The sequence below is a fragment of the Antedon mediterranea genome, chromosome 1, assembly GCF_964355755.1.
Source record: "Antedon mediterranea chromosome 1, ecAntMedi1.1, whole genome shotgun sequence".
NCBI lineage: Eukaryota > Metazoa > Echinodermata > Crinoidea > Comatulida > Antedonidae > Antedon > Antedon mediterranea.
The window spans coordinates 41,123,729-41,150,111 of NC_092670.1; the positions used below are offsets into that span (position 1 = coordinate 41,123,729).

The 26,383-nt window shown below is 33.8% G+C and overlaps 1 protein-coding gene across 2 annotated transcripts; it reads right to left on the reverse strand.

The window, feature by feature from the left end:
- Nucleotides 1-1,340: 1,340 nt before the first annotated feature.
- On the reverse strand, nucleotides 1,341-24,950 carry LOC140040384 (tudor domain-containing protein 7-like). Of its 2 annotated transcripts, XM_072086294.1 has the most exons (28): nucleotides 24,937-24,950; nucleotides 19,535-19,647; nucleotides 19,068-19,173; nucleotides 18,260-18,356; nucleotides 17,957-18,157; nucleotides 17,386-17,523; nucleotides 17,175-17,236; nucleotides 12,804-12,922; nucleotides 11,958-12,010; nucleotides 11,519-11,643; nucleotides 10,746-10,874; nucleotides 10,505-10,616; nucleotides 10,109-10,225; nucleotides 9,707-9,853; nucleotides 9,529-9,619; nucleotides 9,143-9,330; nucleotides 7,949-8,101; nucleotides 7,588-7,683; nucleotides 7,359-7,474; nucleotides 6,312-6,423; nucleotides 6,088-6,216; nucleotides 5,844-5,963; nucleotides 5,530-5,748; nucleotides 4,277-4,380; nucleotides 3,874-4,165; nucleotides 3,300-3,368; nucleotides 2,960-3,185; nucleotides 1,341-2,839 (listed from the first exon to the last, which is right to left on the reverse strand). In XM_072086294.1, the coding sequence occupies exons 2-28, from the start codon at nucleotides 19,626-19,628 to the stop codon at nucleotides 2,616-2,618; spliced, it is 3,639 nt and encodes a 1,212-aa protein (XP_071942395.1). In that variant the 5' UTR covers nucleotides 19,629-19,647; nucleotides 24,937-24,950; the 3' UTR covers nucleotides 1,341-2,615. The 2 variants fall into 2 exon arrangements, with proteins under 2 accessions (XP_071942395.1, XP_071942387.1); XM_072086286.1 differs by lacking the exon at nucleotides 24,937-24,950 and having other exon boundaries at nucleotides 19,535-19,690.
- Nucleotides 24,951-26,383: the final 1,433 nt, after the last annotated feature.

Here is a 26,383-nt window from a genome sequence, read left to right on the forward strand (position 1 = left end):
AGTCGACGCTATCGTTAACAATAATCGGCGATCTTCTACGTAAACATTGAAATGTTAACGATTTACAGGAAAAGGTACTCGCTATCGTTATCATTTCAACTTGATCGTTTTTAAACGATCGTCGTTGAACTGTTAACGATCAACGACGATAGCGTCAATCACAAGCGAATAAGCCATCGCTTGTGATTGGTCAATTCACTTGCGTTGCGTTACGTCATTGTGTTGCGTCGCTAGTGGGAACCACGATTTAAGCTTGGTTCCCACTAGGACGTAACGTAAGGACGTGCGTCGCGCAACCAAGTTGTCGAACTGTCGCTTGTTATTGGTTAACCTGATTGCTTTGCGCTTACGTACTTGCGTTTCCTAGGGTTAAGGTTCCCTGTATTTTGACTACTGTGACTACAGAGAGTGTCCGATTTTTTTGCCACAAACAATCCATCACATTTTCTAACGTTTTATTTTGATTCCAGGAAAGCAATAGTATGCCATACAACAGAATAGCCTACAAACGGAACTCAAATAACGCTAGAGAAGTATTGGATGTTATAGATAGGTGCTTGGCTCACATAACGAAAATCATATCTTCTAATTTGAATGGAGTATGGGAAAAGCGCTTTGCTGATTCGTTAAACATTCCGAAAAGTTTAGTCGAATCTGCGCAAGAAATTTCGTTAATCAACAAAGCTTTGTACGTGTTTGTCGGTCATCGGGTTTTCGCAATGAATGATAGTGATATAGTTCTTGATTTTATAACGGCAGCGAATGCAGTTGCAAGAGAACTAGAAAACGAAGCAGTGCAGAGAAAACGTATCCGTGCGGCAAAGGCGCTAAGCCTAACACATGGTTCTCGAATGGCAGCCAATCCGATATACAGCAGGTCAAGTAGCTACTCAATCAATGTCCACCCGTCGTAAAGGTCTGCGGCCTCTCATCCATCTCAAAGATTTCAATCTATGACGTTTTCTTACCAACCAGGTTCTGCTGGAAGTTCTACGAATGGTAACTGTGACAATCCATCTTTGTCGTCAGAAAGCGATTTGTATAACTGGTTCCCACTTGGGACGCAACACAAGCGAGTTGACCAATGGCAAGCGACAGCTCGAAAATTCGTTTGCAATTGGTTAAATTACTTGCTTGCACCGCAAGTAACTGGACCAATCACGATCCGTGGATCATCCAAACTATCATCACATGTGATTAGTCAACTCATGATTCGTTTGCGCATGTACGTCGTCAAACAAAATAAAACGTCACCCATTGTATTGACTACTGAGACGCAACTTACGTTCTACTAAAAAAGAAAGTGCACTATATAAAAACACAAGAAACGAAACATTTCCGTGAAAATAACACTTTATTAAATAAAAATCAACTATATATGCAATAATTATAATTACTCTGTTTTTAGCAATGGCCTACAGTCAGTCAGCTTGTTGATACATGAATATCTGTATGCAATAACAATATTAAATTACTCTGTTTTTAGCAGTGGCCTACAGTCAGTCAGCTTGTTGATACATGAATATCTGTATGCAATAACAATAATTACTGTTTTTAGTAATGGCCTACAGTCAGTCAGCGTGTTGATACATGAATATCTGTATGCAATAACAATAATTACTCGTTTTTAGCAGTGGCCTACAGTCAGTCAGCTTGTTGATACATGAATATCATCAAAACAATTCATTGGTTAGAATTTGCGTAAAATTCAACATATAATGTTAACATTTCTGTACCCAGACCATAATAAGTATTTATAGTATAATCAAAGTACACATAAACCGTACATTGATACACTAACTAGAGATTATATAATTTTCTGCGAATATTCAAATGACTATTATTTTCTGTTTAAATGACTACAGTATTATGCAACATTAGTATATAGTTTTCTGTTACTCTTGCAGTCCACTGCAGGACATATCCATCCTCCAAACCTCTCCATTTACTTTATTTTTTATTTTCATTTGTTTTCAGCGCAAATTATCAGTATAATTCAGTGCAAATTAATATTTTTATTACATACTAATGTATATATTTTAGAACATAAGTTATACAGATATGATGTAATCAAAGGCATAGTTTCAAAATTAAAATATTTTTACAAGTGTAAAAAATGGATTTATCTTTACACTCGTTGCAGACATTGTAGAACATATAGGATATATTATACTGTTATGTATTATAGACAATATTGTCCCCCAAAAAAATATAAAAATCAGACTTTGAATTGATTATTTTATAGTTTTAATAATGTTAATCACTTTTGTAGAAAAAAAAATGGTTGTAAAAATTGCAAAATGACAAAATGGTAAATTCAACCAAAAATACATTGGCTGGTAGGCAATTTGACTATTTTTTTGCTTTAAATTACAGTTTTTTTCAGATAAATAATTTTTTTTTTCTATCCGATTGTCAAAGTGGATAACTATTATGTGATATTGAAATGGCATATTCAACAAAAAATTAAAAAATAAATTTTTTTTCAGGGGAACAATACATCTTTAAATACACAATTAGAATAGAGTGTAAAAGTCTGAATGTTGAGCAACAAGACAGGGGAACAGAAACAAGCACCAAACATGTTTGCCAAACCATTGCACATTATCTATGTCTCATAGCTTTAATACAACCCCTGATTCAATAAGATATTCACTTATCACAATGTCATACAATGGATGTTCTGTGTTTGTTAGCTCAACAACAAGTTTAAATATGTGGAAGGATTCTTCTATTTTTTCTTTGATTGTTGATACAAATGTTTTTCCTTTGACAATGTTCTGGAAAAAAGATGCAGCGCCGTCGCTATGAAACTTGGCATTGTCCAGAGGCACAACTCCTTTAAAAAATAAATTGTAATGATTATAGTTTATATAAAAATCTACACTAACCGTAGAAAAATATATATCGGCAGGCCTAGCTTCTATTCCTTGGAATGGTAACATCCCAAATTACTTACCGTCAAGCCTAGCTATCACTCCCTGGAATGGCAACGTCCTAAATTGCTGAATCAAAATTCTGACATCACTTGGGCTTACGATGTCATAGTCTGCCTCATCAACACGATATACATTCACAGAGTGTTCGTTCATAGTATAGACTTTTGCACGTTGCCATTTATCATTCGAGTACACAGCATATATTTCCCCTACTTGAATTTCTCCAACTGGTGTTTCTTTAGAAGTCTATAGCAATGAATATATCTTATAGTTATGTGGCTAGTAAAATAAAATAATGATACAACACAAAACCTATGTGTACAGATATGTATACATATGAATTAAATAACAAATACTTACATTTGAATAATGTTCTTTCATCTGGAACAACATGTCATTAAAAGACTTAGAAGAAACAAAAGGCCGACACTAAAAAGAAAGAAAACAATATAAATAAAATAAAGAACAAATTAATAGTTTGTGGTTAAGCTCTGTCTACACTATCAACCTTTATGTGATAACAAAAATGTGATGTGCCCATATATGGACACGATTACATCATATCACTAGCATATTTGGGGACATCCTATTTATTTTGTCTAACTATTTTGTAGACATGCGCACTATGAACGACGTTACTAATATTTAAAGCTCTGTCTACACTATCAAACTGTATGCAACAACAAAAATGTTATGTGCCCATATATGGACACGATTACATCATATCACTACCATTTTTGGGGACATCCCATTTAATTGTCAAACTATTTTGTAGACATGTGCACTATGAACAACGTTACTACACTATCAAACTGTATGCAAAAAAAAAAAATGTTATGTGCCCATATATGGACACGATTACATCATATCACTACCATATTTGGTAGTTTGATAGTGTAGACAGACCTTTAGTATAGAAAATATGAAAACTCACTACAAAATGAGACGGATCCTTGGCACTGACGACGACAACATCCCAATATGCATCATCAGCAGGAGCAGGGATATCAAGCGAGGGCGGCATTGGTAACATCTTTAACAATAACTCTGGACTTGATCTGCCTTTTAAATCTGTCGACGGTCTTCTCAACTGTGTAGGAGTTATGGAGAAATTCATCATATCTTTCACTATATCTTGAACAGTTTCACTCCCATTTATATTCTTGTCTTTGGAAATACCATTATCCATTGACACTTTGTCATCAGTTGAAGCTTGTTTGTTGTCCCTAATGAAACAAAATCAAACAAATTTTAACTTAAATGTCTTCTAATCTTAGTATGGTTAATCCATGTTAGTAGCTATATCCTGGTGTGGTATGTAGCCATTCAATACTTACAGAAATAGCTCGTCTGCCAATTCAAGCATTTGATCGTTCATTACAATGTTATCAATCACAAGTAGCACAGTAGCTGGTCTCTGATCAGTTTTACCACGCACTACCTGTACAAGAAAGATCAGATGAAAACAAAAACCTCATTTTCAATCTGTACTAGCTGGTTCTGTAACATATCAAACAACCAAAGGTTAAAACAAAAACCTTATTTTTATATACCTCAATCTGTACTAGCTGGTTCTCTAACATATCAAACAACCAAAGGTTAAAACAAAAACCTTATTTTTATATACCTCAATCTGTACTAGCTGGTTCTTTAACATATCAAACAACCAAAGGTTAAAACAAAAACCTTATTTTTATATACCTCAATCTGTACTAGCTGGTTCTTTAACATATCAAACAACCAAAGGTTAAAACAAAAACCTTATTTTTATATACCTCAATCTGTACTAGCTGGTTCTTTAACAGATCAAACAACCAAAGGTTAAAACAAAAACCTTATTTTTATATACCTCAATCTGTACTAGCTGGTTCTGTAACATATCAAACAACCAAAGGTTAAAACAAAAACCTCATTTTTATATACCTCAATCTGTACTAGCTGGTTCTCTTAACATATCAAACAACCAAAGGTTAAAACAAAAACCTTATTTTTATATACCTCAATCTGTACTAGCTGGTTCTTTAACATATCAAACAACCAAAGGTTAAAACAAAAACCTTATTTTTATATACCTCAATCTGTACTAGCTGGTTCTTTAACAGATCAAACAACCAAAGGTTAAACATAAAACCTTATTTTTATATACCTCAATCTGTACTAGCTGGTTCTTTAACAGATCAAACAACCAAAGGTTAAAACGAAAACCTTATTTTTATATACCTCAATCTGTACTAGCTGGTTCTCTAACATATCAAACAACCAAAAGTAAAAACAGAAACCTCATTTTTATATACCTCAATCTGTACTAGCTGGTTCTCTAACATATCAAACAACCAAAGGTTAAAACAAAAACCTTATTTTTATATACCTCAATCTGTACTAGCTGGTTCTTTAACATATCAAACAACCAAAGGTTAAAACAAAAACCTCATTTTTATATACCTCAATCTGTACTAGCTGGTTCTTTAACAGATCAAACCACCAAAGGTTAAAACAAAAACCTCATTTTTATATACCTCAATCTGTACTAGCTGGTTCTCTAACATATCAAACAACCAAAGGTTAAAACAAAAACCTTATTTTTATATACCTCAATCTGTACTAGCTGGTTCTCTAACATATCAAACAACCATTGAGAAGCATATTTTCCCCATTTGTAACCAAGCTGGTTAGGCGGGACGCCCTCTAGAATACATGGAAGCGATTGAGGTGGCAACGTTCTTAGACTTGGGATGTTGACCTTTGGCTCTCGTAGCGATGTCATCGATACGACCTCAGTGTTTCCATAATCCACATATTTAATGGATACCTATAAAATAAAGTTGATGAATATAAAGATTGCTTGAAACAATTAAAAATTATATTAAATGAACAGTTTCAGGTATCTAGTAAATAACTATTTACCTGTGTGTTTGAGACAACTTTAGTAATTTCTGCTCGATACCAGGTTTGGTCTTGGCTGAACTTAGCACAACATTTTTTACCAAATTTAGGCTCAACTAAGAACTCCTCAGCAGATGATGGCTAAATATTTTAAAAATACACATTTAATTAATATCCGAAATTGCAAAAAAATGATTAATTTGATAATTCGAGCATTTTATCCTAAACATGTCTAAATGTTTTTTTAAAAATAAACATGAATTACCTTTGAGAAGTGTTCTCCCATGTTCACCATAAGTGACTCTAGCCTCTCTAATCCAGGCCCTGGTATTTGTATGTTTAAAACACCATTATCCTCTACATGACTAACATATACTTCTATCTTCTTACCAACCTTACATTGTAAATAGAACATTCATTATTAAACATTTTTAAATGCAGAAACAATTACTAATTTGCATATATATTAAGAAAATACTAAGCACCTACTTCTGGACATTGTTGTTTTAAATTGTCGTCCTCCACAACACTTGCAAGAAACGTGTTGATAGATTCTCCAGTACATTCGGCATCATACAGCACTACTTCAAGGCGGCTTCCACTATTATGAAAAGTTTACTTAAGTATTAGCATATACTTAAATGGTAAAAAATAGAGATGAGAATGAGAAGCATGATTGATTCAGCACAAAAAGAACGAACAAATATAAATAATATAGGTATATTAAATATGTACTAGTGTTGCCCAAAAGCTCTAATTGTTCTGGCTGTTTATTTTGTTTTCAGTGCTCATTTTATTTTGTATCTTCATTGAGATCCAGCCACTGATACCCAAAGCATTCTCATTTTTGTATCTCCATTGAGATCTAGCCACTGATACCCACAGCATTGTCATTTTTTCAGTGCTTATTTTATTTTGTATCTCCATTGAGATCTAGCCACTGATACCCACAGCATTGTCATTTTTGTATCTCCATTGAGATCTAGCCACTGATACCCAAAGCATTGTCATTTTTTCAGTGCTTACCGTATTTTATTTTGTATCTCCATTGAGACCTAGCCACTGATACCCAAAGCATTGTCATTTTGTATCTCCATTGAGACCTAGCCACCGATACCCAAAGCATTGTCATTTTGTATCTCCATTGAGATCTAGCCACTGATACCCAAAGCATTGTCATTTTTTCAGTGCTTACCGTATTTTATTTTGTATCTCCATTGAGACCTAGCCACTGATACCCAAAGCATTGTCATTTTGTATCTCCATTGAGACCTAGCCACCGATACCCAAAGCATTGTCATTTTGTATCTCCATTGAGATCTAGCCACTGATACCCACAGCATTGTCATTTTTTCTGTGCATATTTTATTTTGTATCTCCATTGAGATCTAGCCACTGATACCCACAGCATTGTCATTTTTTCTGTGCATATTTTATTTTGTATCTCCATTGAGATCTAGCCACTGATACCCAAAGCATTGTCATTTGTTCAGTACTTTGCTTTTGGATTTATATACATATATGTACTTAAAATACCTTTTACCAGCTTCTTCTGCTAGCACTATCTTATCTTCAGTCTGTTCAATGAATGCGTCTATTACTCTTTTATTGTTTGAAAACTGGCCAAGGTTTGCTAGACTACACTTGACAGCCTGTACACAAAAGACATAATATCTTGATAGTGGACACTATCTTTAGACATGTATGTATTCTTTTCTAAGTAAAAATATTTTGGTGATGTAATTTATAAACAAAAAGAACATACCTGGAACGGAAGTGTCAAAAACCTTTTATCAAGAGAGCGGAATTGCGACCAGTCTCGAACTTCCTTGTCACCATAATCAACATAATCACACATGACCTAAAAAGGCCAGAAGACCAATTAGCTTTATTGGAACATTGGAAAATTTATTTTATGTCTATAGGAACATGTGGCCATGGATTACCAAAAGTAAATTAATCACTGTCCTATCAGATAGGTGGTAATCCCCCGATACAGGGGTATTGTGTGAACCATCGTCTTGGATCGTCTTTAGGTAAGGTAAATAGCGCCCCTGCCTTAACTGCTTGGCCATTTGACTATGCTAATCAGAAGCTAACAAAAAAAAAAGGAATGAAATACTTGCTTTGTTATTGGAGAATCCACTGACAACTACTCTGAAAAAGCAATTTTCTGTACACACAGCGTATGATTGGCCGATCTTTGGTTGACCTTCTACTGCATTTGGTTGTCTGGAATAAAACTGGTTTAACTCTGCTTCCATGGCTTCAAATTCCTCCTAAAAATAATGTAGGAGTAAGGATCATCTCAGACTTTCATTATACTAGTGAAATATGACATGAGACTAAGGATTTCTCACAAAAAGGGATCATCTCAGACATTCATTGATATTCAAAAATAAGATTTGCATTATACTAGTGAAATATGACATGAGAATAAGTATTTCTCACAAAAAGGGATCATCAGACATTCATTGATATTCAAAAATAAGATTTGCATTATACTAGTGAAATATGACATGAGACTAAGGATTTCTCACAAAAAGGGATCATCTCAGACATTCATTGATATTCAAAAATAAGAGTTGCATTATACTAGTGAAATATGACATGAGACTAAGTATTTCTCACAAAAAGGGATCATCTCAGACATTCATTGATATTCAAAATAAGAGTTGCATTATACTAGTGAAATATGACATGAGACTAAGTATTTCTCACAAAAAGGGATCATCTCAGACATTCATTGATATTCAGAAATAAGAGTTGCATTATACTAGTGAAATATGACATGAGACTAAGTATTTCTCACAAAAAGGGATCATCTCAGACATTCATTGATATTCAAAATAAGAGTTGCATTATACTAGTGAAATATGACATGAGACTAAGTATTTCTCACAAAAAGGGATCATCTCAGACATTAATTGATATTCAAAATAAGAGTTGCATTATACTAGTGAAATATGACATGAGACTAAGTATTTCTCACAAAAAGGGATCATCTCAGACATTAATTGATATTCAAAATAAGAGTTGCATTATACTAGTGAAATATGACATGAGACTAAGTATTTCTCACAAAAAGGGATCATCTCAGACATTAATTGATATTCAAAATAAGAGTTGCATTATACTAGTGAAATATGACATGAGACTAAGTATTTCTCACAAAAAGGGATCATCTCAGACATTCATTGATATTCAAAAATAAGAGTTGCATTATACTAGTGAAATTAAATGCATTAGACGCAAGAGAGCATATCTTTTTATTTATTTATTCTGGTTTATTAAAAACAAAGACATGGCAGCTGACTTACAGTATAATGGTAAAATTGAAAGAAGAAGTCGTTGATGCCTAAATTATACGAGATAGTGACTTCCCATGGTGATTCTTCAGGATAGACAAGTGGAGGTGGGTACATCCCATGCACCAACGATTCCTTACATAGCTCTTCTACTATGTCAACATCTTCAGATGTTAACAAATTAACCACACATTTATCATCTGTAAAAAAAATAATGTAAATGATAGGCTAGTATGCATTTCAAATATAAATCAAGATAAAATGTTTTAATAATTTGTTTTGTTTTTATATAGTTTGGCAAATTGCCTATGAAGCAAATTCATACACTATCCTTCTTAAAGTTCACAATCCCGTACATAAAACAATGCTCTACATAAACAAGTTGTAATTTGTCTTACTTATAATATCCTCTACTGTCATAAGTAATGGGGTATCTTTGGTTAGTTCACGGAATCTTGAGTTAGCTTCACTGCTAAATCGCTTGTCACCCTACAATCATTAGAAAAAAAGTAAACTTGTGGATATTCTCTGGATTTGCTTGCGACACTACTATATTAGACAATAAAGGCTTTTTACCTTTAATGGAGTTATTTCACTCAATGAACACTTGATAGCTTGAGCAGGTTCTTTGCCAAATTGTGGTGTTAAGAACTGTAATGATGTCTGTCTAAGTGACTCTTGATTGCCATAATCAATAAAGAAAACTTGAATCTCCTCTTGATCCTAAGTACAGAAAAGGAACTTAGTTTATGCTTAGATTTGAAAGCTGTGGAGTTAAGAACTATAATTATATCTGTCTAAGTGACTCCTGATTGCTATAATCAACAAAGAAAACTTGGATCTCCTCTTGATCCTAAGTACAGAAAATGGACTTAGTTTAACCCAATGCTTAGATTTGAAAGCTGAGGAGTTTGGAAAACATAAGCTGCAGGCTGAAATTAGTTGGTATATATCAAGTTCTTGCTTAATTCAACTTGCCTTATTTGGCTGTTGGTTTACTTCTAAGATTTTTGCTCGACACCAGTTACCATCTTCAGAATATTTTGCTGCACAGAATTCTCCTCTACTATATCTAGACATAGGTTGCGAACAACTCTAAAAAAAACAAACTTGCTTTTATCATACACAGCATAAAAAAAACAACCTATTAAATATTTTAAGATACCAATCAATGGGTTTCAAATTGAAGCCCATTGTCTGTTGTCTAGTATCATAGGTAAATGCTATGATATAGCATTCACATTTTCACATGGAAACCTATATTTATAGAGTCAATATAACCTCTAACCCAACCATATATGACACAGGCACCACATGATGTCATGTGTGTGGAGATACAGCACTAAGAATTTGGTAGAGTATTGACAAGCTTACCTCACACTGATTAAATAACCTTTCTGCTAATTCAACAATTGGACTATCTTCATATTGCACAAAAAACTCTCCACAACTCAATACGTATGTAACATACACTACTACACGAGACCTGTAAACAAACAATTGAAATTATTGCTATATTTGAAGGGACAAATTAGTTGCAGTACAAACTAAACAATGATTTTGTAACGTAACCATATTGATTTAGCAGTAAGTACATACAAACTAAGTTACTTACTTAACAGGTTTGAGTACTGGTGGAGGAATTGAGACTTTTGGAATTTCTTTGGTAATAGTGCGTTGAACTTGGCCTTTGCCGTGAATGGTTACTTTCATTTTTGGATAAAGTATAACACTGCTGTGTAACCTGTTAAAACAAAATTCATAATTATAACATTGTTATGACAAACGGAACAAAATGTAAAGTAAGAAGTAAGCCTTTATCTTTTGAGGCGTGGAGTGCGATCACTCGCCTAACACACTCCTAAGCTACCACTGAGGTGTGGAGTGCAATCACTTGCCTAACACACTCCTAAGATGCCATTGAGGTGTGGGAGTGCAATCACTTGCCTAACACACTCCTAAGATGCCATTGAGGCGTGGAGTGCAATCACTTGCCTAACACACTCCTAAGATGCCATTGAGGCGTGCAATTTACAACACTTCATTTCTACACACCAAGATACCAACAGCTTGATGTGTTTTTAAATTTGGTTTAAAATGTTTAATGAGCTACACTGTGATATTACTTGAAAGTCTGTTCCACTATATGCTCCCATGAATTGCAAAATCCCTTTACTGCACTGAAAATCACTCACAAACAGCTTTTTATGATACTTACTTGTTTGCATAGCTGGGGACATTTCGACATCAAACTTTATGTGACAAAAAAAAGTGATGTGCCTATATAAGAACATGTCATACTACTACCATACTTGGGTATATCACTACCATATTTGGGCACATCACACTTTTTTGTCGCATAAAGTTTGATAGCTTTAGAGAACTTACCTTTCTACTTTCACAACCGACTCCATGTCATCTAAGCTGATATCAGGAAACGTCTCACAATACACCCTTTTATATTCACTACCAAGATCCTTTAGCCAAAAACCGTGAGGCTTTTCTCCAATGATCTAAACAATTAAAAAAATATACATATAAACTAAAATATACGTTTTTCTTCTTCACATCACTACAGGCTTTTAACATGATTGCAGCTATAGTGTAGCTTCTTTATTAATATTAATGCAATATGCAAAACAATTGGTTGTTACATAACCTTTGTAGAGGCTTTCAAAACGGAACATCAGTTGCTTGTCAATTATAAAAACACAAAATATATGTATTTATAAACATCTAATTCAATTGAGAATTTACTTGCTTGCTGGCTATCATTTGTTAACTTTGTATAAACATTTTTTTCTATTCTATTCCATTCTAAACTTGCCTTTTGAATTCTTTCTAAAATGCTTAGTTCATCTTTTCCTTGAGACTCTAGATCTAGAACATAAATAAACCAGCATCATAATAATGAACTTGAAGTTGTTATACCATTGAGGGGAACACACTTCCCTTAACATCTAAAGCACCCACATTAGCAACATCATAATAATGAACTGGTTAAATAACAACTTGAAGTTGTTATACCATTGAGGGGAACACACTTCCCTTAAAATCTAAAGCACCCACATTAGCAACATCATAATAATGGACTGGTTAAATAACAACTTGAAGTTGTTATACCATTGAGGGGAACACACTTTCCTTAACATCTGAAGCACCCACATTAGCAACATCATAATAATGGACTGGTTAAATAACAACTTGAAGTTGTTATACCATTGAGGGGAACACACTTTCCTTAACATCTGAAGCACCCACATTAGCAACATCATAATAATGAACTGGTTAAATAACAACTTGAAGTTGTTATACCATTGAGGGGAACACACTTTCCTTAACATCTGAAGCACCCACATTAGCAACATCATAATAATGAACTGGTTAAATAACAACTTGAAGTTGTTATACCATTGAGGGGAACACACTTTCCTTAACATCTGAAGCACCCACATTAGCAACATCATAATAATGAACTGGTTAAATAACAACTTGAAGTTGTTATACCATTGAGGGGAACTGAGACATATGAAAATATTCAAGAAAACAAAATAATGGAGTAAAAGAATTAAATGAAGATTACAATGGTATGGACACACAATTATACTATCGGATGAACTAACAGGGACAGAAGACAAGGGATTAATGGATCACATTGATTACAAGATTCTACCTGGTTCAACAGTGACACATATATTAGAGGAGCCTTCTCTTCCAATGAACAGTGAACCATCAAACTTTTCCTTAACATCTGAAGCACTCGCATTAGCAAATTTCATTACCACACACCCTCTGTTAACAAAAATGTTTGGTTATAATTTTTAAGCCATTTATAGATTAGTGTCATTTCTAATAACATTTTATTAAAAGCATACATTTGATAAAGTAACACTGAATATGCCCAGGTAAATTTAAAATGTTTGACATTAACATTTTATTAAAAGCATACATTTGATAAAGTTACACTGAATATGCCCAGGTAAATTTAAAATGTTTGACATTAACATTTTATTAAAAGCATACATTTGATAAAGTTACACTGAATATGCCCAGGTAAATTTAAAATGTTTGACATTAACATTTTATTAAAAGCATACATTTGATAAAGTTACACTGAATATGCCCAGGTAAATTTAAAATGTTTGACATTAACATTTTATTAAAAGCATACATTTGATAAAGTTACACTGAATATGCCCAGGTAAATTTAAAATGTTTGACATTAACATTTTATTAAAAGCATACATTTGATAAAGTTACACTGAATATGCCCAGGTAAATTTAAAATGTTTGACATTAACATTTTATTAAAAGCATACATTTGATAAAGTTACACTGAATATGCCCAGGTAAATTTAAAATGTTTGACATTAACATTTTATTAAAAGCATACATTTGATAAAGTTACACTGAATATGCCCAGGTAAATTAAAAATGTTTGACATTAACATTTTATTAAAAGCATACATTTGATAAAGTTACTGAATATGCCCAGGTAAATTTAAAATGTTTGACATTAACATTTTATTAAAAGCATACATTTGATAAAGTAACACTGAATATGCCCAGGTAAATTTAAAATGTTTGACATTAACATTTTATTAAAAGCATACATTTGATAAAGTTACACTGAATATGCCCAGGTAAATTTAAAATGTTTGACATTAACATTTTATTAAAAGCATACATTTGATAAAGTTACACTGAATATGCCCAGGTAAATTTAAAATGTGTGACATTAACATTTTATTAAAAGCATACATTTGATAAAGTTACACTGAATATGCCCAGGTAAATTTAAAATGTTTGACATTAACATTTTATAAAAAACATACATTTGATAAAGTTACACTGAATATGCCCAGCCCAGGTAAATTTAAAATGTTTGACATTAACATTTTATTAAAAGCATACATTTGATAAAGTTACACTGAATATGCCCAGGTAAATTTAAAATGTTTGACATTAACATTTTATTAAAAGCATACATTTGATAAAGTAACACTGAATATGCCCAGGTAAATTTAAAATGTTTGACATTAACATTTTACAGGGCATCACGTATGCAAAACCCAGGAGAGCAACAAATCGCTCTCCTCAAATCACCGAGGAGAGCAATTCGCTCTCCTTGCAAAAATTTATATCGCTCTCCTCAAATATTTATGTTGAAGTTGAAGGATGGTCGCCCTTATTAAAAATGGCTGGCCCTTATTAATTTTTTGTACACATTTTTTTGCCCGACAGGGGATACCCCCCCCCCCCCCCCCCCGGGCACAACAAATGTATACTGTACCTCTCCCCTAAAATCCCCCACACCCACCTTTACACACAATATTTTCCGTGGGGATCGTATTATTCTACAGTACAAAAAACTCAAGCCAATTTTTTTGTTATGGCCTGCCTGGGTAGATTGGGTTTCAGGAGCCTGGAGAATCCTGTCCTGGCCAACTATATGCCTTTAGCCTAGCTTTTCTAGCCTAGCTTGTTGGCCTAGAAATCAGACAGAAAACCTGAAAAGTATTTACCTGCAATTCATAAATTATACAATTCTAACATGCAACAGCCATTAAAATATTGATAATAAGTTACAAAGTGTCATTTTAAAATAATTAAGAAAGATATTTGATCGTGTTTACATGTGTCACACATGGGCGCACGCACAATAGGGGAGGGCTGAGAGAGCTTCTAGAAGATGCTGACGTCACACATCAGCACGTGTTTTGAGGAGGATTTGAGTGACCAAAATTGGTTAGAACTTTCGAAGAAATAATCCATCTTCAAAATGACATAATTAAAGCAACCAGCAGCTAAGCTTTTTTAAATAATAAACATTATATTTAGGCCTCCTATATTAATGTTTCCTTTTAAAATTAAATATATTTTATTAACTCGTTCCATAAAAACATAAAGGGAAAAATTATTGGTTGGGACATGATCTTCCTGTAAAGGAGGTGTTTCTATGACACCGTACTGGTTGCACTATGAGGCGATGAAGTAAACTCGCCCCCTTGAATGCGCGCAGGCAGGGGAATCCCTTTGTTGGTACCTCGCACTGTGAGATGGAGCGCGATGAATTGCTCTCCTTTTCGAAGGTTGTTGATTGCGATCGCGCTCGCGATCCTTAAAAACGAGGGACTGCCATTAGGCTTGTAGCTTTATAACTTAGCTTATATATTATTAGCCTAGGCCTAGATTGGTTTTAACTTTTAAAAATCCACGTGTTTTTAGGCCTCTTGACAGAAAAATCAACACTGTCATGTCAAAAGCTAGGCTCTATTTTGAAAATTAAGGAGCGCGATAAATTGCTCTCCTCGAAGCCTGTTGAGGAGCGCGGAGGAGCGCGGTCGCGCAGGCGCTCCTTATAAATGATGCCCTGCATTTTATTAAAAGCATACATTTGATAAAGTTACACTGAATATGCCCAGGTAAATTTAAAATGTTTGACATTAACATTTTATTAAAAGCATACATTTGATAAAGTTACACTGAATATGCCCAGGTAAATTTAAAATGTTTGACATTAACATTTTATTAAAAGCATACATTTGATAAAGTAACACTGAATATGCCCAGGTAAATTTAAAATGTTTGACATTAACATTTTATTAAAAGCATACATTTGATAAAGTTACACTGAATATGCCCAGGTAAATTTAAAATGTTTGACATTAACATTTTTACATAAATACTGTACTTATTTAATTACAACACATCCAACATCAAAGTCTGCTCACCAATTACAAGATGGATAAATTATATTGTGCATATAAACTAAGTCTCATTTGATGTTGAAAAGACAACAATTTAGATCTGTATTGATGAAGCTGATGTCATTATGAGCTAGCTGCCAATGCCTGTGACCACAAGGCCGGGACAAGTGCAATACTTAAAACTTAAATGCCAGTTTTGCAAATATCACGACCTTGTACCTCAAACACGCAAGCTGATAAACTTGCTTTCTCTTGGTCTCTTCTCTGTTGCAATTAATCCTCTGCTTAGTAAGACCTGCTGCTTAAATAAAAAATGATCTTGGAAAAGACATTTTGTTTCTGCTGTTGGATTTAAATAAAACATACAAGTAACTTTGTATCAACTGAACTGGTCATGGAATAAAAAAAAATGATAACGATGTTGATAGACTTGCATTAAATTTTATTCTTTAAATGTGTGTACTATACATTCCGCTTTTTCTGTAGGTTTTTGAAATAAGCAAATAATGTAATGTTTTGCCTCATCAAGGCCGGGACAAGTGCAATACTGGCAAAGTGTAACAGTTTTGTACAAGCCAAGGCCTTAATGAATAACAAACAAAATAAGCCCATTTCTTCTTTTGACTTTACTTGTTGACAACAAAAGCAAAGGAAGGCCGGGACAAGTGCAATACTATCATTAATTGCAAGTAGTGTACACGTCCTGGTCTCCCCATACTTCTATTCATAAATCCTGTAAAAGGCCGATCCAAGCAGAATAATTAAAACAAACGATCGGCAAACGAACTAAAGATGATCAAAGTTGGGCTCCTCTTGAAGACAATAGTTGAAATCTGAAGGCCGGGAGAAGTGCAATACTTTTAAAACAACAGCATAGCACAGCTCCTAACCTTCAGAATTCCAACCACACATTTGTTGGCATTTCATATTCTGGTATGTTAGGATGAAGTGGTCAAGTCCTCTCCCAGCTGGGAAAAGTGGATGCAGTGGTCAAGTCATCTCCAGGCCGGGACAAGTGCAATACTTGCATCATTATCAGGATGGCACTTGTCATGACCGGAACATGAATTGCATTCGACAACTTGCGTCACAATATTTCATTATCGGGTGGTGCGATTTACAAGATAGTCTTAAAGGCCGGGAGGAGTGCAATACTTAATATTGAATTAACAGCATAACACAACTCACAACCTGCAAGACTACCTTACAACCTGCCAGACTACCTTACAACTAAAAACCTGCAAGATTACCTCATCACAACCTTAATCTGCAAGACTTAACACAGTCTTTATTTACAGTGGATCAAACTACTTGTACTGCTAAGATGTACTTACCTAGCAGCATCTAGACTAGCCTCCACTGGATTCATACTGGCAAAGTGCTTCTTAATGAGATCCTTGAAAAGAAATTACAAAATATTACCAAATAGAAATGTCACAAACTTGGCCATTCAATGTAATGTTCACAGTTATTACCAAATAGAAATGTCACAAACTTGGCCATTCAATGTAATGTTGACAAAGAATACGGTACATTAACACTTACAGGACCAAAGGATGCTGGCAAGTTAGAGATTGCAACTGTTTTACTGGATGACTTAGCACTGCTTTGATGAGTAGTAACTCTGTGACCAAGACGTCTTTGTAAACGAGGTGGCAGTCCACTTGCTACAGGAGTTTGTGTCTGTATATAAAAAAAACCCAGACCATTAAGTAACTGGTAATGATATACAAAATAAAGTGGAGTTGTAGTTTGGTGGTTTATGTCCTTGCTATCGAAATCCAGGGTTCAATCGTGACAAATTGTCAGGGTTGCAACTTGTACAACTTTCTACTCTACTCCCAGCTTTTATGGACTATCAGATTGCAGCCCAAAATGTTCAGGGTTGCAACTTCGGACTCTTTTTACTCTACTCCCAGCTTTTGTGGAATACTAGTGATTGGGTGGCGAGTCAATTTAATGCACAAAGCGCCATGAGCGCCACATGGGTGGAGGATACCGGCGCTATATAAGTTTTCATTTATTATTATTATTACCTGTTGGTCAAGTGAAAAGCACTAGCCAATAGCAGGAAGTCTGTCTGGTTGGCAAAAACAAAGTTAGGGCCTAAATTTACCTTAATTGGTCTTAAAGAGGGACCTGAAGGACCATTTCTAGGTACGGATAACTGCGGTTGTACATTTCCTCTTACTTGCCGACCATTACTTTGTGGATATATTTTTGGTGCAAATGATTTTGTGGCGGATTGTGGCCCAAAATGTCTTTTTGTAGGAGACTTCTTGAAATTGATAAAAGATGCCCTTACTGGACGCCTAGTCTGAAGATAAAAATAAACATTTATAATTTTGTCTTTGACAGCACATTCACAACCATTAAATGGCATGTTTTGAGAAAAATGTGAAACATGTGTATGAAATACCTTTTTCTTTTTTTGTGTGCGTTGCCGTGATACCAAACTGTGTACATGAGCTGAAGCCGCATCAGCAACAGGACAACAAATGTAGCCTTCGGCTCCCCTGTGCAAAAAAAACAAAAAATTCAGTTTACATAATATGCAATAATAATAATATTGTGGTCCTCTTTATTTCAATTTTCACACACGGCCGGATATCATGGTAGACATCCTAATCATAGCTTGCCACTTAAGCTGGGGAACATTGTATTTATTTTAACTGACGCTTAATTATTTCCGTTGGGTTGTCATTATAACCACTCGTCTTGGAGTGTGTTTTCACTGGTGGATTTATTCATAAAATAATTTTTTTTCTATTATAATTGTCCTCCAAATACATTATTCTCCTTAAGTTTTATAACACTAGGAACCCAGCTGAAAGCAAATTGGGAAAAAACGATTTATCAACAAGTTTAACTTCATATTAGCAACAAATAGAAATTAATCAACTGAAGGCTGCCTACACAAGGCAATTCTAACAATACATGCATTGTGTTCATTTGTTAGTCATCAATTAAATAGTGATAATACAAAAATTCCAGTGTATTCAGAAAGACTTCTTTTATCTACTTAATTCACAACAACATTTTGTTTGACACCAGAGATTCAAATCTTTACATTGAATCAACTATTTTGCTATTATTATTACTCTCCAAAAGAAATACAGTACTAATCAATTTATTTCAGAAATATTTCATCCATATCAACAGAAAACGAAATTCGCAAACTTTAAGCTTAATAAGTCTCTGATTTATAGACACCTTGTATACCTTACCTCTGAATTCGAACCACATCAGGAATAGACTGCAAATATTCTTCTAATGAGCGAAAACCAAATCTAGTATATGGAATATGATCACCAATCAATGATCTATAATCACCTAAAAAGAAAATGTCACATGTTGGGCAATGTTATCACTGAGGTCAATGATCTGTAATGACCTAAAAAGAAAATGTCACATGTTGGGCAATGTTATCACTGAGGTCAATGATCTGTAATAACCTAAAAAGAAAATGTCACACTTTGGACAATGTTATCACTAAGGTCAATGATCTGTAATGACCTAAAAAGGAATGTTACTAGCGGCAATGTTATCACCAAAGATAATTTTTTCATTTTACAATTTTGGGAAACTAAAAAGTATCATACCATCTTGTAGCAGCACTTTATAATTAGCATAAAATAAGTAGTATTATGAAACTATTCTTTATTTGACATTGTAAATGTTACCATGTTCTTACTTGCAAGTAACTGTAGAGGCACGCCTCCTTTCTGAGAGATGAGAAGAGATCGTAAAAGCTTTTTAACATCCTCTGGTTGAGCCATGGTTGGCATTCGTATTTAGGCCATGACACTAGTGAAGGTAATAAATTTCCAACATCAAACACTTGAAATACAATATCTATCAAATAAAATCCTAAATTAAACAAATCCATTTCAGCCAACAAAATTGGAATGCACGAATCGAATCACAAGTGTAGAAAATGTAATATAACGACTTTTACTTGAATTTTAAACCTTTTAGAGTCGTGGTGTATTGCGTTTGAAATCAGACGGATATAATTTTCCATTTACTGACATAATGTAGGGCATCGGCCGTAATCCCATAAATGGGAATGGGATTCTTTTGTGCACCACCATATTATTAAATATTTAAAATAAATATCTTATTAGAGTAAAAAAGCACATGGTTAGTAATAGGGTTACCGAGAGTTGACTCCATTGTTATTGCCACGATTCAACTCCGCGTACGTTACCATGCGCGCTATGTCATTGACGCGATTATTTGTCCATTGGTAAACACATTTTTATGTAGTATTATTCTGAAAATAATTGAACTGTAAACATAATTCTTTTGAGTATTTATTTATTTACATATCATTCAATAAGATCAACTATTTTTTATCTTCATTACATTCAACCAAACATGTAAAAAATGTGGTTAAAATATCGTACTGTCTAGCGCGTACGACCATACGCGGTAGATTGTTTACTCAAAAACCTTCGAACGGTCCAGTGACCTAACCCTATTCAACCTTGTTTTTGTAGTTGAGCCTCTCATGACCTGGGATTTGTTTTTCTTCCTACGCCAAGATAATATAGTTCTACATGCCATGTGCTTTTTTCTCTGAGAAATATTTATTATAAGTGCCAAAAAAACGTTTTTTTTTCGATATGAAGCCTTTATTATTCAAATCTTTTAGAGAAAAATCAGATATATCATAAAGAAGGTCTATTTATTTCATTTTTGAAATAAAATTGTGAAAATTACGTGAGGCTCAACTACAAAACCACCATTTTGTGATATGATGTCATCGTAATCCAATCAAAGCTGAGATTTTCCGCGATCGGCAGGGCTCACGGTTGAATGATTTTGGATTCTGGCTATTTGATTGGTGGACGCGAATCACCCACAGCGGAATGTTTTCTCTCGCGTGTACTGCGAAGTCACATGGTCTGTCTGTACTGATCGTTACTACACCAATTTAGAGCAATGAATTTGTACGAATTCCGTTAAATAAACAACTTTATATATTTTGTAAACATTTAATAATATATTTTATTGATATTTCCAATGTTGATATATAAAATAAATTACTATAAAACATAATTTTATGTAATTATTCTAGCGAAAAACGGTGTGGTTCATACAATTGTCGACTGAGGGCGCAATTTGTTTACAACGTTCGTGGCCAAAAACGATCATTTTCGGCGATGTTTTAGACCCTATATTTCGAAAACTACAAGTCAGATTTTCTTAATTCTTTCTTTATTGGAATATTGAAACAAAATACTAACATATAATATTTAAATTGGTTTAAAAATAACAACTTTTAATTTTGCATCGTTATCCCTATTAGTAATTAAATAGGCTAGGCACCACCTGTTTAGCATGCTTGCTATAAATAAAGTAGAATTAATTAATTTCATACATTTGTTCCTGTAGTCATTATTTCATTCTTAATTAAAATTTAGTGAAACCCGTTTTCGTAGGCACCACGCGCTGAAGCCTGGTCTACTATTACACTTGTCACTACTACTACTACTACTACTACTAGATGAGGGGTGTGTCGAAAGCGAAGACCTCGAAAGCGAAGATCGAAGACCGAAGACCTCGAAAGCGAAGACCCTACGAAATGGTAGTGTACACAAAATCCGACCAAAATCACACAAAATCGATGATAACACCTTGAATTTACAGATTCTAAAAAAATATTTCGATTTTAATCGTTATGTTATCAAAAAACATGACTTTATATATGAACAAGCTCACTTGTTTTCGCCAATATGGAGTTAATATGTGATATGGATTTACGAACAAACACATCACGCTATTTGCAAGGCGACGGACGCACAAGAAGGACATCGCACAGAGCATTGAATGGAATGCAATATTAAGTCACTTGTTCCGATAACTTTGTAGCACACGTCGCCTACAATTTTAAACCATAGCCAATTGTATAAAAGTATAGAAATAAACTACAGTAAGTAAATTGTAAGAAGTAAAGGATGGCGATAGGCCTATTTAGGCTTATTTTAGAGCCTATAAGCCTATCCGTATCATATAGATTTTACACTTGTTTTTAAAAATGTTATACGCATGAATACAACTTGGAGATCCATTTTTTTTTTTTGCATTTAAATATTATTATGTTGATGTATGTTTATTATCTATAATATTTGCCTATTGTCTAAATGTATGAATAAATACAATAATATATTTATTTTCCTTTAGTTATTCTGTATAGTATTTAAAACTTTTACATTTTCCCCATTGTAGTCAGTATTACTGATTTAATTATTCGCCAGTTTAAAAATGTTGTTTCTAATGTATTCATAATGGACAAATAATATTATCAGTATCGGTTAGTGTGGTTGGTGAAGCGACAGTACTATGTAAAGAAAAAAAATGTAAAAAGTAAAATAAATATTTCATTAACAAACGAAAACATCCTGCCGCAACGTATCGTATTGACGCGCGCAACATAAGGTTAAGAAAATACTCTTCTATCTATTTTGCATTCCCTCTTACGATGAGAATCATGATGAACGTAAAGCAGAAACGGTGTTGAACACGTCGGTTCCCACTTGTGATGACACGCAAGTTTGCACTTTGCGTCGATCTGGAAACTAATTCCAGCTCTTAAAATATTTCCCGGGCAAAATTTGACAGAATATATTCAAATTATGATTTGACAAAAAGCTAAAAAGAACGAACGATAGGCATCCGCGTTCTGCAAATTTTGGTTATAAATCGATCGTTTCATGCGACATATCATCAGTTTCACAGCTTCCATAATTCCGAATAACATTTAATTAAGCCATTATGTCAACGTTCACAAAGACAAAAGCAATTCAAATCAAAGATTGAAATACAAAATATTCGTTCCAAAATAAAGTTGCCGATTTTGTTACGGTTGCAATGTGATTAGTGACGATAGTGTGTTCACGTTTAATATATTTTTCAAGATTAAAACGGGTGTTTATTCAAATCGGTATTACGTTTACCGACACTGTCAAAAGACATGTTTAATGAAGTCCCAGTTCCGCCAACCACAATTGTCCTCATCATCGAATAAGAATAAGTTTTCAAGCATTGCCCGTGGTGAATACAAAAAGAGATACTCTCTATAAATCTTTATTAAGTGATGGTGAATGTTTATCGGGCTTAACCACTCTAACCCCAAACCTTCTATCTCACAGGCTTGTGGATGAGACGACTATTCAACAGTCTCCCGATTGTTGACGTCCCGCTTCTAAATGTTTGCATCCCTGCCATGAGTCTCCATTAACAAAAGAAAATATAAATTTTAAAAAATTAAAGAAACAGGTTACCGGTTGTGTATAATGACCATTTAAATATAGAATTGACACTACACAAACAAATCTAACAGAATCATACTATTATAACGGGTTAACGATCAAGCAAAATTTTCAGAGGGTGATGTCTATCTATATTTTTGACTTTGACAATACAAATATAAAATAAAGTTCCGTTAGTTCACGGTAAGCTCTTGGGACGAACTGTCATTGGCCCGGGAAATATTTTAAGAGCTGAAATTGGTTTTCAGATCGAAGCAAAGTGCGCCGTAAGGAAATAACCTTGCGTGTCATCACAAGTGGGAACCGATGTGTTCAACACCGTTTCTGCTTTATTACGTTCATCATACGATCCGATTAAGAGGGGATGCAAAATAGATAGAAGGTGGATAGATAGATTTTCTGTTGCGCGCGTGAACGTTGCGGCAGATTTTTTTCTGTTTAGTGGTGAAATATTTATTTTCCTTTTTACATTTTTCTTTACCTAGTACCACACTAAATATTCTGATACTGATATATTATTTGTCTATTATGAATACATTAGAAAACATTTTGAAACTGGCGATTAAGTAAAATAGCAATAGTATACAATATGAATCAAAGATCTTATATACTAAGATATAATAATAAGATCTTTGCTACAATGGTGAAAATGTAAAAGTTTAAATACAATACAGGAAAATGAATATCTTATTGTATTTATTCATACATTTAGATAATAAACAATAGAAACAGGCAAATATTGTAGATAAAAAACACATAGCAACATATTTAAATGCAAAAAAGATCTCTGTAAGTTGTATTCACACGTAACATTTTTAAAAGCAAGTGTAAAATCAAAATACGGACACCTTTTATATAGGCTCTAAAATAAGCCTAAATAAGCCTATCGCCATCCTTTACTTTTCTATACTTTTCTATACAATTGGCTATGGTTTTAAATTGTAGGCGACGTGTGCTACAAAGTTATCGGAACAAGTGACTTAATATTGCATTCAATTCAATGCTCTGTGCGATGCACTTCTTGTGCGTCCGTCGCCTTGCAAATAGCGCGATGTGTTTGTTCGTAAAACCATATCACATATTAACTCCATTAGCGAAAACGCGTGAGCTTGTTCATAGATAAAGTCATGATTTTTTATATAAATATAACGATTAAAATCAAATTTTTTTTTCAGGACCTGTAAATTCAAGGTGTTATCACGATTTTGGTCGGATTTTGTGCACACTACCATTTCGTAGGTCTTCGCTTTCGAGGTCTTCGGTCTTCGATCTTCGCTTTCGAGGTCTTCGCTTTCGACACACCCACTAGATGAGAGGCCAGACAGCCAACAAGCCCACGGCGGCGCGGTATCAATTCAATTAAATGAATGAAAATGTTGTTAAACGAAACGTTTAAAATTGGTCATTTAAATAGCCAAATTTCGTCTTTTGTAAAACAAAACTAAATATGTAGGCCTAGTTATCCTAAACAGTTAAACTGAATACTGTTAAGTAGTATTAATGGCTACAAATATTAGTAAAATAAAGAAAACACAGTTGGGACGAAAACGAGTCGGGCGGCGTGGTTGAAGAAGCAGCTTCTGCTGGGGGTGTACGTGACCTGTAGCTGCTGAAAATGATTAGCTGAGTGACCTACAAAAAGATAGCTGAAAAAACACACCTAAAATTCTATAAAACGTATACTTTTTGAACTATAGTACATACTACTGTTTTCTAGAGATGTTCACAGACGACTTGCTTATAAGTATTGTACATTAACAATGAATTTAAAGTGCGTTTTTGGAACCAAAACAATGACAAAAATTCGCGCTTTACTTACCACGTGCAAATGGCCTTCCAATGTAATCAACCACAGCATTTCGGAATTCTTCGTTAATTTCCGACTACAATCGATAATTAACATGTCAATGCATTTGACCAATCAGATATCAGTTTTTTCTGAACCAATCAGGAAGCTTTTTTTTTCTGTTCTTATAAATGAGTGTCACACTCGCAGTCTTTTGTATATAAAATAGACAAAAAAGTAAAATTAATAATACTGAGATTTGTATTTTTTTAATCGTTTGTAAACAAATTTATAGTAATTTTATATGTTTTCTGTAGTATCATTATTAGATTATTTTGATATTTCAACTATAAATTTAATTTTCTTTTAAGTAGAAATTGCATATGACACCCTTTAATAAATGTCATAAACCAACATACAAAGGCATAAACCAACATACAAAGGCATAAACCAATAATTAATGGTTGGAAAAACCCTGCTACTATTTATGTGAGGTTTTAGGACAACGTCACTATACTAAATCAGCAGAATAAAAGGTTTTATATAATTTCAATGCCAGTTCTCCATCATTTTTATATATTCACCATACAGAGCGTAGACTGACTGCTATTAATTGCTGGAAAATTGTGATTTTACTTACTCAAACGTAACATTTTAGCTGCAAAATAGAAGGTTTAGTCTTAGTCAGGTATAACTTGCTTTTCTTCTACCCATTAAGTTGGTATATGATAAACCCTGTAATTTATCCCGGTCTACTGCTTTCTAGAGTACAAAAAGTGCAAGCTAAAAATAAATTGTAGTAGTACGTGTTCGTAGAAGTACAATAGCCACAATTAAGTAATTCATTTTAATAAAATATGAAAATATCAGATGAAAATATATTTTAAGAAGTATTGCTTTGAACAAAATATCGATTTTATTTGAAAATCACTTATTACCAATTATTCTTGTAGGATGGCTAGCAAGAACGTAAATGTGTCTTTGGATGAAAAAGAACTAGAATGTTCTATCTGTAATGAAAGAATTGAAAACCCAAAATCACTTAGCTGCCATCATAGTTTCTGCCTGAGGTGTTTGGAGAATCTGGTTCAAAGCAATCATGGCAAGCTAACATGCCCTATTTGTCGTTTGAAAAACTTGCACCAAATCCATTTCTTAGCAACCTCTTGGAAACCATAAAAAAAACATGAAAAGAAAGATGAAGCTAAAGGCACTGCCTTGCTGTGCCTCTTTCATGCTAAACCATTAGAGATGTACTGCACAAAATGTAAAGTACCAATATGTATAGAATGCACTGCAATGGAACAATGACGCAGGAGATGGAAAACATGAACTAATTAACATTGCAACAGCATTTAATACGTTTAAGGAAACATCAGAAGACTTGAAGAAAGCTGCCAATGAAGCCATAAAAAAAATAGAAAATGTACTCAAAATAGTCACAAAGAATGCTAAAGAACTAGAAGAAAGTAAAGAGGCA